This window comes from Garra rufa, chromosome 16, assembly GCF_049309525.1.
Source record: "Garra rufa chromosome 16, GarRuf1.0, whole genome shotgun sequence".
NCBI classification, from domain to species: Eukaryota; Metazoa; Chordata; class Actinopteri; order Cypriniformes; family Cyprinidae; genus Garra; species Garra rufa.
In genome coordinates this window covers 5323134-5341729 of record NC_133376.1, presented here as the reverse complement: position 1 = coordinate 5341729, position 18596 = coordinate 5323134, and the positions used below count along the sequence as shown (strand labels likewise).

The 18596-nt window shown below is 38.2% G+C and overlaps 1 protein-coding gene across 1 annotated transcript in view; it reads right to left on the bottom strand.

Moving 5' to 3' along the window:
- The window catches only part of LOC141289008 (vascular endothelial growth factor receptor 3-like), a 52588-nt gene extending 46771 nt beyond the window's left edge, over window positions 1–5817 (bottom strand). Inside the window, exon 1 of the mRNA XM_073821199.1 lies at window positions 5559–5817. Within this exon, the coding sequence (XP_073677300.1) occupies window positions 5559–5616 (58 nt within the window). The 5' untranslated portion in view covers window positions 5617–5817. The remainder of the gene's footprint in view (window positions 1–5558) is intronic.
- Window positions 5818–18596: the final 12779 nt, after the last annotated feature.

The following is an 18596-nucleotide window of genomic DNA, read 5'->3' as shown; positions in this document are numbered from 1 at the left end:
TGAAAATCAGCTCTGCAAAAAACTCATTTTATTGCATGGTCCCTTTAAATGCAAATGAGCTCTGCTCGCCCCGCCCCTCTCTGATGTGGGATTATGAGCTGTAATGTTTACTTTAGCCGCATTTAGCCGCATTTAGCCGCATTTAGCCGCATTTAGCCACGTTTAGCAGCGAAACTTGCCAACAAGCACATTATTAAGAAAGGCTGTTTGCAAAGATGCATAAAAAACCCTTATACTCACTTCTGCTGTGGGTGAAGCTGCATCAAAAATGATTCGCACAAACATAGATGCATATCTAGATCGGGATCGATGCTTTCTTTTTTAAAAATGAAAGTAATGCTATCCTCTGTGTCTTCAGCGGCTCAGATGTCGGGAGTAAATGACGACTGCGATGTTCATTATTACATCCCACAACAGAACACCTCAATCACTCAATCTGAGACATTCTTGTCTTCCTCTGCACCTGAGTCACACAATGGCGATCGGAGTCGGACTGTTTAAGCTCGGTGAGGGCGGGTCTAAGGTAAGGCGCTCATGTCAAACAACTATCGTGGGCCAAGAAGCTAAGAATGACCTGATTTTAAAAAGGGGATATTACTTTTAAAAATTAAAAAAAATACCACTGGGTGGATTTTTATCATTGTAGGGTGTGCCAACACACATTAATGTTCAAACAACATGTAAAAGTGAGTTTTGCTTCCGATGACCCCTTTAAAATAAACACTAAATAGGTTGTTAATTAAAAATCAGACATGAGCACTAGAGGCATCAGCAGTAATTAAAAGGTTAACATTTATTAATAATCTTTTTTTATGTTAAAATGTTCAACTTATTAATAAATCTTCATTTATTGAACATATTAATAAATGTTCATTTTCAACTTGTTTTAGGTTAATTTTAAGCAAGAAATATATTATTTTTTAAGCAATAATTGAGTTAAACAAAACTACGCATACATTTAACCCTGCATATTTTAAAGGGAATAACTGGGATGGGCAACTGACTAAGTGATTTATGCAGCTAACTATGTATTTTTTAAATTAAATAATATTTATTTGTTTATTAACTGAAAAACTGTTTAAAACTATAGATCTTCAAGTTTAAAAGCTATTTAAAACTTAGAAACTTCCAGCCTGACAAAGTTATTTTTTGAGCCAACCAACTAAACCACTTTAAATCAGGTTATGTTGTTTTTTTTCAGCAAGGTAACTGGATGATTGGAAAATTGTGCTGGTGGCAGTATTTTTTCAAAATATTATGTTGATTCTTGCACATTTTGCGACACTTTCTTCAATGAGTGGTGCAAAAACACATTCAGTTAATCCAAAACAGATCAGAATCTGAATCAAAAAGAGCTTTATTGCCTAATGTGCTTACACACACAAGGAATTTGTTTTGGTGACTAGATACAGATAACAAAATAAACAAGTGATTAAAATTAACTGAATTAAGATGAACATGAAAATGGCAAAGTTTTATTATGTTGTTTGTTTTACGTATTACAGAATGTTGTACGTTTTTCAGAAATGAAATGCTTGGTGGAGATAAAGAGTTAATGCTCTATCGTGTTTGAAACTAACGTACCAAACAAAATGTTAAGAGAAGCATGAGTTCATAATTTAGCATTGTACTATGGAACTGGAAAAAAATAATATGTTTTTATTCATCAGTAATCCGCCCGTGACCATACTTTGTGTAAAAAAAATACAAGTTAGTGTTTTATTGTTTTTCTAATGAGCCTCTGTTGTAATTGCACAGGGCAGACAGCAGGTTGCAGATTAACTGGAATGCAAAATTCAAAAGGAAGATGAAAATAATTACAGAAGTTACACTAAAAGCTGTGTTACATCTGGGTAGTATATCTGAGCAGTGGAGTCACATACTAGAATTCATAGGTTTTGTTTTTCTCTCTCACTGCTGTCAACTGAAAATCACAATTGTACTCCAGTTATAGATATGTGGTTTGCAGAATATTCTGTTTCCTGAGTAAAGTGAGACTTTGGTGCATCCATTAGTGACAGTTAAGCAACTCTGAATGTGAGCTGCTGAGTATTTTGGGAAGTAGCATGTCTGTGGAAAAATTGTGCACTCAGGAGCAAAGAGGAGTAATTGTGGCACTTTAGGGCACGCATGCTGGATTGTTATTCACTGTGGGACATATAACACAGAGAAATAAAGCCTTCAAAGGTAGTCATGTGGCAAAAGTCTTTTCCCTTTTGCTCTGAGGACGGAAACATGGAGCCTTTGATAGGCAAATGCATTTTTTTTCTTATCCAGTAAATTTCCTGTTTTCCTGCTTGGCTTTTCATTTCACAATTTCCTTTAGTGAAACATAACAGTGTAATGTTGCATTTGTTGTTCTATCTATCTCTCTATCTCTCTATCTCTCTATCTATCTATCTATCTATCTATCTATCTATCATTCCGTCTATTGTCAACAGGGTCAGATCACATCATCCCAGTCAGACAGTGGGCCACAGGGCCTGAAATAGCCGAATGTCCGGCCTACAACTGGAGGGCAGCTAGGCCACGGAACAGACCTCCTCCCTGGACTGAGGAGTCAGCATCCCGCTGCTCCCCGTGGAGGACGGTGGTCAAGCCCCAGGAGGGGATGTGCATGCACATTAAAACATGAGTGAAGGAGAAAAAGCTGGATGTAGTTCCTCTGTCCTCTAGAGCCAAGGCCAGGGACACGCTTTGATTCCGCTGTCACCCGTCGGGAGAGGATGAGATCCAAAAATGCGACTGTATGTCCTTTCATGCATGTCTATCTGCCTACTTGTGGCCTTCCTTTTTCCTGGCTGGGATTTGGGGTGAGGTCAGGATGTTGTGGGTGGGGGGAGACATCTGTGTGGGTTTCCTACATGTCGCTTTCTCATCCCTTACTAGTATTTCCTGTACCTGTGGAGGCTGCCAACAGGACGTTGTCTTCTTTCCACTGCATCGTCTCGTTTTCTATCATCACTGTCATTCAGAAACAATTTTCCCCATTTAGCTCTACGGGAAGAGCTGTTTCTACCAATACTGACACAGTAGGAGTCCTTGGTATGAATCAAAGCTCAGCTGAAAGTACAATCAAATCAGCCAAGATGTTTAGGCCAGGGTCATTATCTAATTGCAGCTATTATAAATCTGCTGGTGCAATGATGCAGACACAGAAATGAGTATCATGAGATTAAACATGCCAATATGGAATCGGTCTATGGAGGCTACGGAAACACCGGTGGTCCTCTTTCCCATGAACCCTCACTGACCTCCAATGGCAGACCATGCCATAGCGCTGACCAGAGAAACCTAACACTTGTTACTCCTCATAGCACGGCGTGAAATATTGCCATAGGCCATGGAGCTCACACCAATTATGATGACACTGAGCCTAAACCAATAAGCCTCCACTGAGGCCCCTCAAGAAGGGTCTCAATTTAAAGTGAAAACACAGTATATAACCTGATGACAAGCCCTTTAAACACTAACCAAATAACAGGCTGAAAGTCTATCAGCGAATTCTGCTTGTATAGTAAGTGATATAACAGAAGTGATTTCATGAAAATAATCTCTGCAGCTCCTAAACCCGAAAAAAAATCTAAATAATAGTAAAAGTGAGGCTTCATTTTTTAATCTCACTGCTCCCATAGCTAGGAAGATCAAAATATTAAGAAATTTCACAGAAACCCCAACCTCCATATACAGTAAAACGATTATCAATTAGCACAGCAAATGTGAAACACATTTCTAAAAGTCTTGACATAAAGCCCTCTTCCGAGTTTTGAAATATGGTTTTACGATTACACCTTTAAAGAGTCCTGCAGTCGTATTTTATATTACGAACACCCTGGAGAGCTGACAGTGAAATATTTGTTTGGCCAACACATGGGGTTTAATCAGTGGAATCTCTAGACAGTCATTTTCATTATATGAAACACTACAGATACTGCCCTGAAATCAGTGTTGCTGCCAACAAATGTCTCATGCTGTTCCGGAATAAATCTGTATGTGACACATACATCATAATGCAAATGACAAATCTTCAAATGTAGCTGACTGATAACAGGCTATATCACTTTTGCTCTGGCAAACGCTGGTTACACGAAAAGCTATGTTGCTTAAAAGGATTTTAGCAGTTTGCATTTTAGCACAGACACAGCACTTGTTATGACAAAGCAGTCAAACACAGGGTCACCAAGCTGCCATATGGTTTTCATTTATGCAATGTTTTAATGCAGACATCTATAAGTGGGGCTCTTATAGCTGTAGATTCCCAGAATTTAGAGAAAGCTCATCCTTCTGCCAAAGTCTTCACCCGAGGTGCTGCTATTTGATGTGTAACCAGCCAACACACTGGAGGAATGAGTTTTCCAACCTTTCCGATCTCACTATATGACACCTGCACTCACTGAGACTCTTGATCTCTTTATTGGGGGATTCACAGCAAAGTGAACTTCTCTTTCTTCCACCACCATGAAACATAGATTTGAGACTTGTGCAGAAAAAAAGGGTGTTTCTGTTGTCTCAAACAGCTCACTATTATGATTGGCTGATACATTACCCCCTGACTGAGGGTCTGGTTTCAGAGGTGTTCTGTTGGAATAAAACTGTGTACATAAGAAATACCAAAGCAAAAAAAAGAATAATAATAATAATAATATGCAGGATATCAATAACCAGGAAATGCCATGAAGCTTAACGTCAAAATAAAAACAAGACCTTGTATCTGTAAGAAGACATGAAAGAAAGCAATCATTGCTCAATCACCATTTCTCAAAAACAACAGCAGTTTATAAAACATATCTGATGGCTTCTTTAAAGCTGAACACTTCAGTCTGTGTAGCATTAAACTGGAATTGGAAGTGGATCTCATCAAGACCAATTAACATCCATTGAACAGGCAAGAATAAAGACAAGGCTCCCTCTAGTGATATATATCATACTCTTTTTGACAAAGAAAAATGTAATCAAACTCCAGACAATGCAACGTGAATAGAAGCAATGCACTGAACTGTAATTAGCATTTGCATAGCCTAATTAATGACCAGTTATGGTCAATTCGGAAAGAAAAGAATGTGATTGCACTAAAGGCACGAAAATATCAACAATAAAAAAATCATATTTTCTGATTAAAAGAATTGAATGAATCGTCAATGCATGATTCTGTAAATTTCTGTGTGCATTTGTTTCTGCGGGATTTGTTTATGATTGGCATTAATTTGGAGTTTTTTTTTCACAAAATGAATCTAAGGATAATGATGAACAATAATCAGGAAAGAGCTGATACACATATGAAAACACTTGCATGAATTATAGAGAACTGAACCAATATTTCACAGCATTAACAAAGAAACGCCTACACAAACTTTCAGAGAGTTTACACTGATTAGAACGCGACAAAATTTGAATGGACTTTTACGACGAACTTTCGCGCGCTATAAGTTTTGACAACTTCGTTAATCATAATATGAACGTTCTACTTTTTCTGCGTTTGTATAAACGCCAGCGTTTAAATTTTTCCGCGTTCTATTAAAAGGACAGATTTAGAAGTGTTCACGAAAATGCGTTCTCACCTGAGAAAAAGGGAATCCCAATCCAAATCCGACAGAAAAACGTAAAATCTCTCTTCATTTCCAGGTTTCCAGTCCTCCGGGGTTTTAGATATTCTAGCAAACCCGCGTGTTTTCTGATGTAATTGAATAAAGCGAGCAGAAGCACCTCAGATTCAGGTGAAACCCAAAGAAGCGTCTCTGAAAGAGGATGCGCCACAGGACGACGGGAATAAAACGCTCTTTTTCCTGTTGAAATGAGAATCCTGAAGTTCTGAATGGATTTACAATCATTTCCTTTTCCTCTGACTCACTCATCTGCCGCTTTTCGTTCATAAACGCCTGTGTCCTCCTCAGTAATAATACTATTACTCCCCCAGTCTGAAGTGTCACATAAAGTGTCTGGCCCCTGTGCTTTAAAGTTTAAACTGACAATGCATTTGCACACAGTACATATATCCCTCCAAGGACCAGCAGTTAATTTGTGTCCACTATAGTGGACATATGTTTTCTGTTAATATCACTGACAGCATAAATCCATATCACTGACAGCATAAATCCATATCACTGACAGCATAAATCCAATGGTCTTAAATCTTAAAATCCTGAATTTTTTGTGGCACCAATTGATTGAGAATGTCTAAATATAAAAAGCTTGGATTCATGAGTATATCTGCAGTGATCTGAATAGGTAACATCTCAAATGTGAATTGCCCTACAGGTGTGATAAGTCCTTTGTCAAACATCCAGACCATGACAAGATGATTAAACAACTGAACTTTACATCCCAATGACTATTTTAAACATACTCAGATAATTTCCAGAAGGTTTCAAACATAATCCATGAGATCATTACACAGTGTCATTATGCATTGCTTGAATTGTTTTAAATGATGTTTTTAAAATGAACAGCATTTTTGAAATGTAAGGCACCATCTGAAACAATAACTCAATGAAGCAGCAGGCGACTGGTAAAACATAACCAGGGACCGGCAGCAATCAGACCTACAGCATGGACTAAAATTCCAACAAGTGAGAAATGCTGTCAGTATTTTTTTGTGCATATGGCAAGCCATGTTAACATTTAATCCTTAAAATTTACTATACTTATGCTACTAGTAAGGAAGCGCGGGCACCTAACCTAACACTTCTTGATTTTCTCAGTTTGTGTAAATCCATGTGTTTAGAGTATAATTTTTTATCTGCATTAATTTCACACTTGTCTAGCACAAATATGTCTCTTTGTTTCATAAATAAAGTTTATAGGGGAGCTTGGGGCAAAAACTAACTTGGGGTTCATTGTAACACACGTTGTTTAAATATTTCCACACATGCTAGCACAACCAAATTTATTATATTTACTAGTTGCCATATCAACACTATATAGAGAAAAAAAGTGCATCAAAATTCAAAAATCATTAGAAGATATTAATGAATATGTATTTTAGCATAATAAAACTATTCTATTATTTTAGCAGCATCTGTTTTTTTATTCAGTTTAGATGGGGCAGGCAGATGAGGAACATTGTAACACTGCGTTACAATGTGCCAAGCTATTATTAGAACTATATTCTATGACTTTAGCAATGTAGTTTACACTATTTACTTTATGGATTTTAATCCACAAAACTACAAAAACAGCTGAATATAGACTAACAGTTAATGTTTGTCTGAATATCTTTCATCTATTTTCCCACATTGTTTTGAACTACAGTATACTGTAAAGCTGTGCCTTGCGATCAGCGCCGTCCCAAGAATGGTTGCAATGTGATCATTGTCAAACTCCAAAATGATCCTTTTTAAATACTTAAAAATGCCAGTATTTTATTTGAAAAGTTAATCATTTTATTAGATCACATAACATTTTAAGCTGTCATATGGTGTTGTTACAATGTACCCCACCTATGGGGTTTCTTTTGTGGTAAATAAAAGATTCAAAAGATTTTTGAATTTTGGCACACTTTTTCTCTATAAAGTGTTGATATGGCAACTAGTATATATCATAAATTTGCTAGCATGTGTGGAAATATTTGAACAACGCATGTTACAATTAACCCTGCGTTAACAAGACTGTACAACAGCTTAAAATGTTATCTGATCTGATAAAAATATAGGCAAGACAAACTAAAAATAATATAACTTTTTTTCAAATAAAATAATGCAGTTTTTTAAGAATTAATAATAATCTAATTTTTGAGTTTGTTAATGAACACATTGCAGCCATGAAGGCCTGATCGCAAGACACATCTATACAGTATAGTTCAAATGAAAACTAAAACTGAGATGAAAAATGACCTTCTGCCAGAAATGTTTTTTTGCTATGGTAAAATAAATATTCTGTAATATCTTCAAAAGATTTTAGAATTTAAGTACACTTTTTACTCTATATAGTGTTGTTATGACAACTAGTAAATACCATAAATGTGGTTATGCTAGCATGTGTGGAAATGTTTAAACCATGTGTGTTACAACTAACCCTGTGTTAGTTTGTGCCCCGCTCTCCCTTACTTATTAGATAGTAGTATCAACTCCACAGTACTTATTCATTTGCAACTAGTTCTTCCTAATGCTTCTTTTTTTAAAGATATTGGCACTCATTTATTTTAAGGAATTTTAAAAACTCTTTAAAAAAGCACAATCTCCTGTGGTGGATCTCCTGGGTATTGTGGTTGTTTGACTGGTGTGCATGAACTGGTTTCTAAATCTACTTGTCTGCCAATAATCAAATGGGTCAAGTACAAACAAACAAATAAATAAATATTAAATATATTAAAATATTAATATTAAACATATATCTTTTCTTGTGTTTTCATGCTATCCAAGTAGCAAGACAAGCTAACATACAAAGCCACTTACAGTGCCTTGTAAAAGTTCATTTTTTTACATTTAGTTTTGTTGCAGCATTATGTTAAACTGCTTTAAATTACTTTTTTTTCACATCAGTCTACATCTCATACACCATAATGACAAAGCACAAAACAGGTTTGAAACAACTTTACAAATTTATTAGAAATAAAATACTGAAAAAATCCCGTTGCATATGTATTCATACCCTTTTCTGGGACAACCGAAATTTAGCTCAGGAGCATTCATATTGCTTCTAGATGTTACTACACTTGGAGTGGAGTTAAACTGTGGCAAATTCATTTGAATGAGTCTGATTTAGAAAGGCACACACCTCTCAGAAAAGGTCTAACAGCTGAAAATGCATATCAGAGCAAAAACCAAGTCCTGAGGTCAAGATAACTGTAAGCAGTTGAGCTCAGTGTAGAGCTCACCTGTAGAGCTCAGTGACAGACTTGCGTTAAAGGCAATGATCTAGGGAAGAGTTCAGAAAAAAATCTGCTGCATTGAAGGTTCACAGAAGCATGTAGCCTCCATTATCCATAAACTTATCCATAAAATTATACAAATACTTTCTCACTAGTTTCTTACGAGGTTGAAGATATCTCCAAATAAACGTAGTAATTATTCTGTTTTTTATATTGTTTATTAATTTCTGGCTATTAATTATTTAAGTAATGATCTTTTTTTAAATTAAATATTAATAGTAAGTATTTATCATATTCTAGTACTTATTTATTAAATACTACTACTTTTCATTAAATTCCAGTACTTGTTTAATAGATAGTAGTAATTCATTCAAGTACTTGTACTTATTTAATAAACACTCGTTTGTAATTGTTACTACACTCTTAAAAATAAAGGTGCTTCACAATGCCATAGAAGAATCTTTTTTGTCTAAATGGTTCTAAATGTTTATATGTTCTTGTTACCATTGTAATACATACTTGTCAAAAGTGAACAGCTGATGTCTGAATGAAAGATCTTTTAAAAAGGCACTTTTGTTTACTTATGTGGTCCTCAATATAAGGGAAAATGAGACACAAGTACAATGAAAGTAATTTTAAGATGTTTCCTATCATTTTAAATCAGAATATATCTATGTCAAAGGGTTATGAAAATATGACTTATAAAAAAGTGTATCTGTGGCTGAATTTTCCCTGGTTAAGGGTAAGTTGACCCGGATAAAATAAACCATCTGGGTAAAAAATGACCATCTGACTGAATCTGATTCAAACCCATGTATAACTTTAAAGATAATTTACCTCTTTTAAAAACGAACTTAATAATCATATTTTATTTTACAAACAGTCATAGTCATTTTATCAAAGCTAACTTAAACAAAACAAAACTAATGTTTCATTTTCAACCTTTAATTGTTTGCATTTCTGAAACAATATATTGAACACCATAGTCAAAAAATTCTTTCTGCAAAGTTGAACCGGCCATTAGGGACTACAGGTGGGAAGATATATTTGATTATAATGTGATGAAAAGCATCTTCCTTGTTCTCAGAGAATGTTTTGGTGCACTTTTACACTGTCCCTATCAAACAAACTACTGTACAAATAATAACAGTGTGTTTTTATATGATAAACTAAACCAGTTGCGTAATATCACATTAAAATACCAATTTATACTTCAGAGATTTAACTTAACTTCAGTGTCTTATGATGGAGTAAGTTAAAGTGCTGGCTCAACTTACCCCACATTATTTGGCTCACTTTGCCCCATAGCTGGCATTTTGGATAAAAAAAATAACTGGCTAACTTATGCCAGCTAATAATGATATGCATGGTTTTATGTGTTGATAAATCACCTATAGCCATTATACAGTATCTGTTATGCTAAAATTTCACTTTGACAAGCCAACAACAGTTTTTACATTAAACGGGTGTCTTCTACTCCTCCCATGTGTTTCTCTTTTTCACAGTCTGGTGGAAATAATGTGTGATTACAAAATACATGGTCAAATATCAGCAAAAGTGTACAGCTGTCAAGATACAGGGGGTGGGTCAACTTACCCACTGACTCAACTTACCCCACTCTCCCCTACCTAAAGAAACTAGTGGAAATAAGCACTATCAGCTAATGAAAGTACAATATTATCCACAAAATAAGTACTAGTAATATGAAAGCAGGTTCTAGTACGTTGAAAGGATTAAATATTAAAACAGCTTGCCATAGTGTGCATGTGTGTTTTCCCAGGCATGCTTTATGTTTGATTTGGCTCATAAAGCATTCATTAGTATGAATGTTATGAAGGGGTGGGGGATTCTCAAGTCATAATGTTACCTGGCACATGTACAAACACTACGCCACTTGCTAATGAACTGACTGAGTTTTTAACAGCCTTAAAAAATAATCAAATGAAAGCATTCTTGACTGGCAGCTGGTTGTCTGGATTAGCTTAAACGGGCAAGCCTAATGCTAATAATTAAACAAAAATGAAAAAAGTTGAATTAAAACTGTTATATTCCATTATTGCAAGTAATCCCTTCAGCAGAACATTCAACCCTGCATCACTCCAGATGGACTGTTCTTGCCGTTTGCATAGGAAAATATGCTAAATAGCAAATAAACAAGACTTGATTTCTCTTTGAATGCAGTTCGTGCATACTGGAACAGGTTGCAATTAGTAGTTATGACTCATTGCTTTTAACAGCGGTTGTTAGCTGGCGGGTTGCAATCCAAAAATAGATGGCAGGTCTGTTATAATTGTCTCTCTGGCAGCAGGGGAAAAGTAAGATAGCAAAATCAACATGCTTGTCAAGGTGTTTATAAAGTCTGTGTCCAATCAAACTCAACAGTGTTTTGGCATGAATCCATCTGTCAGTTAGTAGAAGCTAGACAAATTAGACAACTGCTAATATGTTGAATAAACTGCTTAAAAATAATGATCCAGACTACATTAAATATGGGGTTTGGTATAGTGTTGGATTGTCACTTGATGTCCAGTGAAAATCTATATGCTGAAGCAAGTTAAAGAACCACTGATTCAATCTATCTTTATCTGTTTATATAAATATGGAAGATTGTTTATTTGTTAGTATGTGACCCTCTGACTGTAATGAATAAACAAACATACAGTACATATAATATGTACTAATAACAGTACCAGTGCAATAACTAAAACCCTAAAGTTTTTATAGTATACTAATAGTAATATTAATAATATTAATAACTCGATCGGAACGGAGTCCTTAGCCATCTTTAAGAATCGGCTAAAAACACATCTCTTCCTCTCTAGCACCCTCTATTCTTATTCTGTTCTATTCTATTCTAAAAAAATAAATAAATTAGACTTTTTAATTGCCTTTTTAGACCCTTTTCGTTTACTTACTGCTTGTTTTCTTAAAAAATACTAACACTAGCTTCTCTGTTCTTGTCGTATTATATCTATCTACTTTTTAGGCCTCTAACACTAGCTTGCTTTTTCTCTTTTTTATTCTATCTATCTTCTTTTTATTTATTATATAATTTAAAAACAAAAAACTTGATATGTGTACTGTGTTAGGCTAAATGAGACTTGTCATAGCACTTGCATGTTATTGCTCTTTTGTTGATTTTGATTGCTTCCATTGTCCTCTTTTGTAAGTCACTTTGGATAAAAGTGTCTGCTAAATGTCTAAATGTAAATGTAATAGTAGTTTGTACAGATTAAACTACCAAACAAAGCTATAAAAAGTACTGCCATTTATTACTTATTAATTATTATTATTATTATTATTATTATTATTGGCCTTTTCCGGTACGCAGCATGAAAGGCGCAGCATTTCCTCTTGCCGGTTCTCTAGAGTCCAGCTCAAGGACTAGACCTTGAAGTGCCATGATTTCTTCTTCCACATCCTGGGGTCAGGAAACACATTACTCCGCTCTCCCGCTCATCAGAAGGAAATGAGACCGTGTCACTCACCACCAGGAATTAACAACACTGCCAAGAACAAGATTCAACAAATTGAATGGCTTGCATACATTTGCAAGCATTACAACAGTCGTGATCTCTGTGTTCAGACGTAGTGTTTTGGAAAACGAGTCAGACTAACCGTAGAGCTTCAGTTCTGACTAATAGTTTTAATGCCAAATTTAATGCTTTTCTTGCACTTTTCCACTTTTGTAAGACATCATTTGTGGACCAATGAAAATTAAACTTTCAGTAACCCATGATAATGTTTGGAAGTGAAAGGCTGCATTTGAACTAGGTGGAGGGAAAAATCGATTCTCCGATGCATCGCAATTCTCTCTTCAATGATTCTGAATCGATTTTGAATATTTCAGAATTGATTCTGAGCTTGTTTTTCCCCCGCATATGGCACATGTGTGCACTAGAGACGTGGCAGGCTTCATTGCACAGAATTTGCACTGTGAGACACGTGCCCATTGCTTGACAGTGTGTGCTTTCACCCGCCATGTTTTACTTTAGATATGCTTTCATTTATGCCGTTTGGAATGCAGTACTATTAGATGCTCTAAACTCACACACTGACAGACTTTCATGTGCACTGTGTTTGTTCGTCCTAAAGCTTGATTGCGGCTGCGGTTAAATGAACTTGCATTTGCGAATACTTTTATACAAAATTGATGTACACACAAGCTGCGTTTCCATTACAGATTTACGCAAAACTTTGGTGCTATTTAATAATATGGGAGTTTTTGCGTAATTGACGCATTTCCTTTAGGCATATTTTGAAATCGCAATTTTTAATTTGCGCAATTTAAAGGGTAATGGAAACGCAGCTATAGAAACTAGCTGCGTTTCCATTACAGATTTGCGCAAAACTTTGGCACTATTTCATAAATGTCGATTAAAAAGTATTATGAAATGACGGCGTTTCCATTAACTGATGTGATGCGACTAAAACATAATTTTTTACTCTCGCAATAGGTCACGACAACAGATTTTTTGATCTGTAAATGCGGATAAAACGTTTCCATTGCTGTTTTGCAAAATATTCCTTTTTCGAATTGCCTGAAAAACCACCTCATGCCAGCGTAAAAACTTTTTTGCGATATATGGGAGCTTTTGCGCAATTGACGTATTAGGCGTATTTTCAATTCCCAATTTCAATTTGCGCAATTTAAGGGGTAATGGAAACGCAGCTACAGTAGGTTATGTTTTCTGAGCAGGACAAAACATCTGATATATCAAAATAGATCTGCCTTTTAAAGCTGCCACTAGCTGCGTTTCCATTACCCTTTAAATTGCGCAAATTGAAATTGCGAAATTGAAAATACGCCTAATGGAAATGCGTCAATTGTGCAAAAACTGCAATATATCGCAAAAAAAAAAAAATGTTTATGCTCGCATGAGGTGTTTTTTCAGGCAATTCGAAAAAGGAATATTTCCCAAACAGCACTGGAAACATTTTTTCGCATTTACAGGTCACAGTCAATTAAATATAGCCTAAATCGCACAAAAATCTGTTGCCATGACTTATCGCAAGAGGGGAAAATAACGCTTTAGTCGCATAACATCGTTTAAAGGAGTAGTCCACTTTCAGAACAACAATTTACAGATAATTTACTCACCCCCCTGTCATCCAAGATATTTATGTCTTTTTTTCTTCAGTCGTCAAGAAATTATGTTTTTTTGAGATAAACATTTCTGAAAATTTCTCCATATAATGGAGTTTAAATGCAGCTTCAAATGGCTGTAAACAATCCCAGCCGACGAAGAAGGGTCTTGTCTACCGAAACGTTCGGTCATTTTCTTAGAAAAATATATTTTTACATACCTTTTAAGCACTGAAACTCATCCAGCACTAGGGCTTGTAGTGCGCGTTCCCGACTTTACGTACTGCGTCCACCCTGCTCTGCAACGCAGCGAATGCTTGAAGCTGACAGACTTTCAGTTGCGCTGTGTTTGCGACTGTGGTTAAATGCACTTGAATTTGTGAATACTTTTATACAAAACAAGCTGCATTTCCATTACATATTGGTGCAAAACTTTGGCACTATTTTATAAATGTCCATTAAAAAAAAGTATTGCGAAATGATGGCATTTCCATTAACCGATGTTATGCGACTAAAATGTTTTATTTCCCTCTCGTGATAAGTCATGGCAACGGATTTTTGTGGGATTTTGGCTGTAATTAATCGAATGTGACCTGCAATTTAAGGGGTAATGGAAACACAGCTACTGACAGACTTTCATGTGCACTGTGTTTGTTCATCCTAAAGCTTGATTGCGGCTGCCGTTAAATTCACTTGCATTTGCAATACTTTTATACGAAACTGATGTACACATAAGCTGCATTTCCATTACAGATTGGCGCAAAATGTTGGCGCTATTTTATAAATGTCGATTAAAAAGTATTGTGAAATTACCTGTAAAATACCTGTAAATGTGGAAAAAATGCTTCCATTGCTGTTTTGCGAAACATTCCTTTTTCGAATTGCCTGAAAAACCACCTAATGTGAGCGTAAAAAAAAAGTTTGCGATATACGGAGTTTTTGCGCAATTGACGCGTTTCCGTTGGCGTATTTTCATTTTGCAATTTCATATTGCGCTATTTAAAGGGTAATGGAAATGCGGTAGTTATGTTTTCAGAGCAGGACAAAACATCTGATCTGTGCATTAGGTTGAATGCAGCCTTTTAAAGCTGCCACTAGCTGCGTTTCCATTACCCTTTAAATTGCGCAAAATGAAATTGGGAATTGAAAATACGCCTAATGGAAACGCGTCAATAGTGCAAAAATTCCCATATTTTGCAAAAAAGTTTTTACACTCGCATGAGGTGTTTTTTCAGGCAATTCAAAAAAGGAATATTTCGCAAAACAGCAATAGAAACGTTTTTTGTTGTTGTTGTTGTTGTTGTTTGCATTTACAGGTCACATTCGATTAAATATAACCAAAATCCCACAAAACTCCATTGTCATGACTTATTGTGAGAGGAAATAACTAAGTTTCATTCACATAACATCAGTTAATGGAAACGCAGTCATTTCGCAATACTTTTTAATCGACATTTATAAAATAGTGCCAAAGTTTTGCGCAAATCTATAATGGAAAAACAGCTAGTGTCTATAGCTGCATTTCCATTACCCTTAAAATTGTGCAAATTGAAATTGCGAATTGAAAATACGCCTAATGAAAATGCGTCAATTGTGCAAAAACTCCCATATATTACAAAAAAGTTTTTACGCTCGCATGAGGTGGTTTTTCAGGCAGTTCGAAAAAGGAATATTTCGCAAAACAGCAATGGAAACTTTTTCTTCGCATTTAGAGATCACTTTCGATTAAATATTGCCAAAATCCCACAAAAATCCATTGCCATGACTTATCACTTTACGTTTCAGTCGCAAAACATCGGTTAATGGAAACGGCATCATTTCGCAATACTTTTTAATCGACATTTATAACATAGTGCCAACGGTTTGCGCAAATCTGTAATTGAAGCGCAGCTAGTGTCTATGATCTCATCTGAAATAATCAAACGGCAGTAATGCTGAGGAAAAAAGAAAAACCAATAACTATTCATTGGTATACTTAAATAACACTTATTTTAAATAAGTAATTGTTTTAAAAAGTAGCCTGCTTATGTAATAAAAAAAAAACAAAGTATATTTTGCACATTTTTTTTGACACATCGTGATATTTAGTTGATAATGAAAATTAAAAATTGAATCGTGAAACCGGTAAAGATTCGCACCCCTGTCTTTTAGGATGGCAGTACTGACAGATTCCAACCATAAACAAAAAGCGTAGTGTGGCGGGAGGGGCAAACGACAGACACAGTGGGTGTGGCGTCAGGCCTCGGAGAGGCTTTTATTAAACAGAAAATAAGGGAAAGTGAGTCCATAAAGTAAAACAGTGTCCAAAATAAAAGGGGAGTCTGGTGTCCTCGGGTGCTGGGGCAGCGTGACGGAACGGTAGTGTTCAGAGGGGAAGGGTCCAGGAGAGGGGCGGAGTCCGGCGGCCGCGGGCGCTTTCCATACTAGCGCCGGGGTGCTAGGGCGGCGGCATCTCCGGCAGGCTCATCCCTCTCGAGCTGTCCGGCGCTGGGGCGGCGGCTTCTGGCGGCCTCAACCGGACCGCGGGTCCGGCGGCTCTCCAAACTCTTGTGGCGCGGGATTCCCTCTTCACCCCCTCCTGGACCCGCGAGGACACCAGCGTGCATGCACGGGGGAAAGAGACCGGTCTCCCGAGGAGAGGCGCGCTCGGGATTTAAACAGCGGCGGTGATGAGGCTTCATTTACATCAGGTGTCCCCATCACACGCCGCCAGCCCGAGCCGATTACACGCCCCTCCTCTCCCCTACACACCCACTCCCGTCGGGAGCCTGGAGAAGGGCGGCGAATACGGGACGGGGTGGTGATGAAAATTAGGGGGGCGGGCAGACGCCTCGCCACATTCCCCCCCCCAAGCGACATCCCCGTCCTAAGGTCGCCGCCCACGCAGGAGTGCTACCTTCCTCATCCAGGCTCCAGCGGTCGGAGTGGGCGGGGATTCCTCTCCAAGGCAACGCTCCCTCTCGCCGCGTACCGGAACAGGGACAGAAAAACCGGTATTAGTCGACAGCCTCAACCAACCGCAGGATAAGTGACTAACTGAAACATCACTTACCCTTCTTGCGGCTGGGAGGCCGTCTCCGTAGTTCTCCGTCCCCGTCCGGGTCTTCACGAGCTTTGGCGAGCGAGAGGGGATGACGTCATCAGGTGTTGCCCACTGCGCTGTCTAAGCCCCGCCTTGCCCGCATTCTCCACCACTGTGGCGGGAGGGGCAAACGACAGACACAGTGGGTGTGGCGTCAGGCCTCGGAGAGGCTTTTATTAAACAGAAAATAAGGGAAAGTGAGTCCATAAAGTAAAACAGTGTCCAAAATAAAAGGGGAGTCTGGTGTCCTCGGGTGCTGGGGCAGCGTGACGGAACGGTAGTGTTCAGAGGGGAAGGGTCCAGGAGAGGGGCGGAGTCCGGCGGCCGCGGGCGCTTTCCATACTAGCGCCGGGGTGCTAGGGCGGCGGCATCTCCGGCAGGCTCATCCCTCTCGAGCTGTCCGGCGCTGGGGCGGCGGCTTCTGGCGGCCTCAACCGGACCGCGGGTCCGGCGGCTCTCCAAACTCTTGTGGCGCGGGATTCCCTCTTCACCCCCTCCTGGACCCGCGAGGACACCAGCGTGCATGCACGGGGGAAAGAGACCGGTCTCCCGAGGAGAGGCGCGCTCGGGATTTAAACAGCGGCGGTGATGAGGCTTCATTTACATCAGGTGTCCCCATCACACGCCGCCAGCCCGAGCCGATTACACGCCCCTCCTCTCCCCTACACACCCACTCCCGTCGGGAGCCTGGAGAAGGGCGGCGAATACGGGACGGGGTGGTGATGAAAATTAGGGGGGCGGGCAGACGCCTCGCCACAGTAGAAACGGCAATTTGGTATTTTGTTAAAATGTAAAGTTGTAAAGATGTATTTGCAGAGCAGAAGAATTAACTGGGGGAAAAACGTAGATCAAGAATAGTTTTGGAATCGGATCTTGACTCCTAGAATCGCGAAGTGCCTGAAGATTCCCACCCCAAAATTTAAATGTAAGCCATTAGTATGTTAAATCGTCCAAGATTTATCTGAATTGAAAACATTTTACTTGCTATCTTTATTATACACAATGATATGTTCAGCATGTAGACAAAAACAGCAGAAACATGTCCAACTTTAGAAATGAAGGCACTGAGGCCTGAAGCGGCAGCCCTGTGTCAAACACACTGGACAAAGTCAGAAGACTGGAATGTTAATAGGCTGTTTAAATCATGCCTGTTCTGTGTGTTTAAAGGCAACCTGACCCTGTGGAGGAGGGCTGAGCATTGACTTTTATTTCCAGCAGCCAAAACACCCCCAAACCCCAGTCCCAAGGCGGCAGTAATGTAGTTTGAGGGCACCCGGACTCTTATTCTGTTTGTGTGACCCCTCGCAGGAGGCAGGAGGAAAGAGGATGTTGATGCACTTGCCTGCTCCGACAGATAATGGCAGCCCCATCCTTGCTGTTTTCTGCATCCGGGATGCCACCCCTTGTGCTCACCCCCACTGGAAAGTCAGACTTTATAAACTAACTGTGTTTACCCTTTAAATTTAAATATGAGATGTAATGATGTAATGATATACATATATTTGTATGTGCTGTGTAAGTCATACATCAAAAATATCAAAATTACTGTCTGTATAATAGAACAGGCTGCTTGTTTTTGTCCATTCGTGAGGAAGGAAGAGCTAGACATAAATCAAAACTAA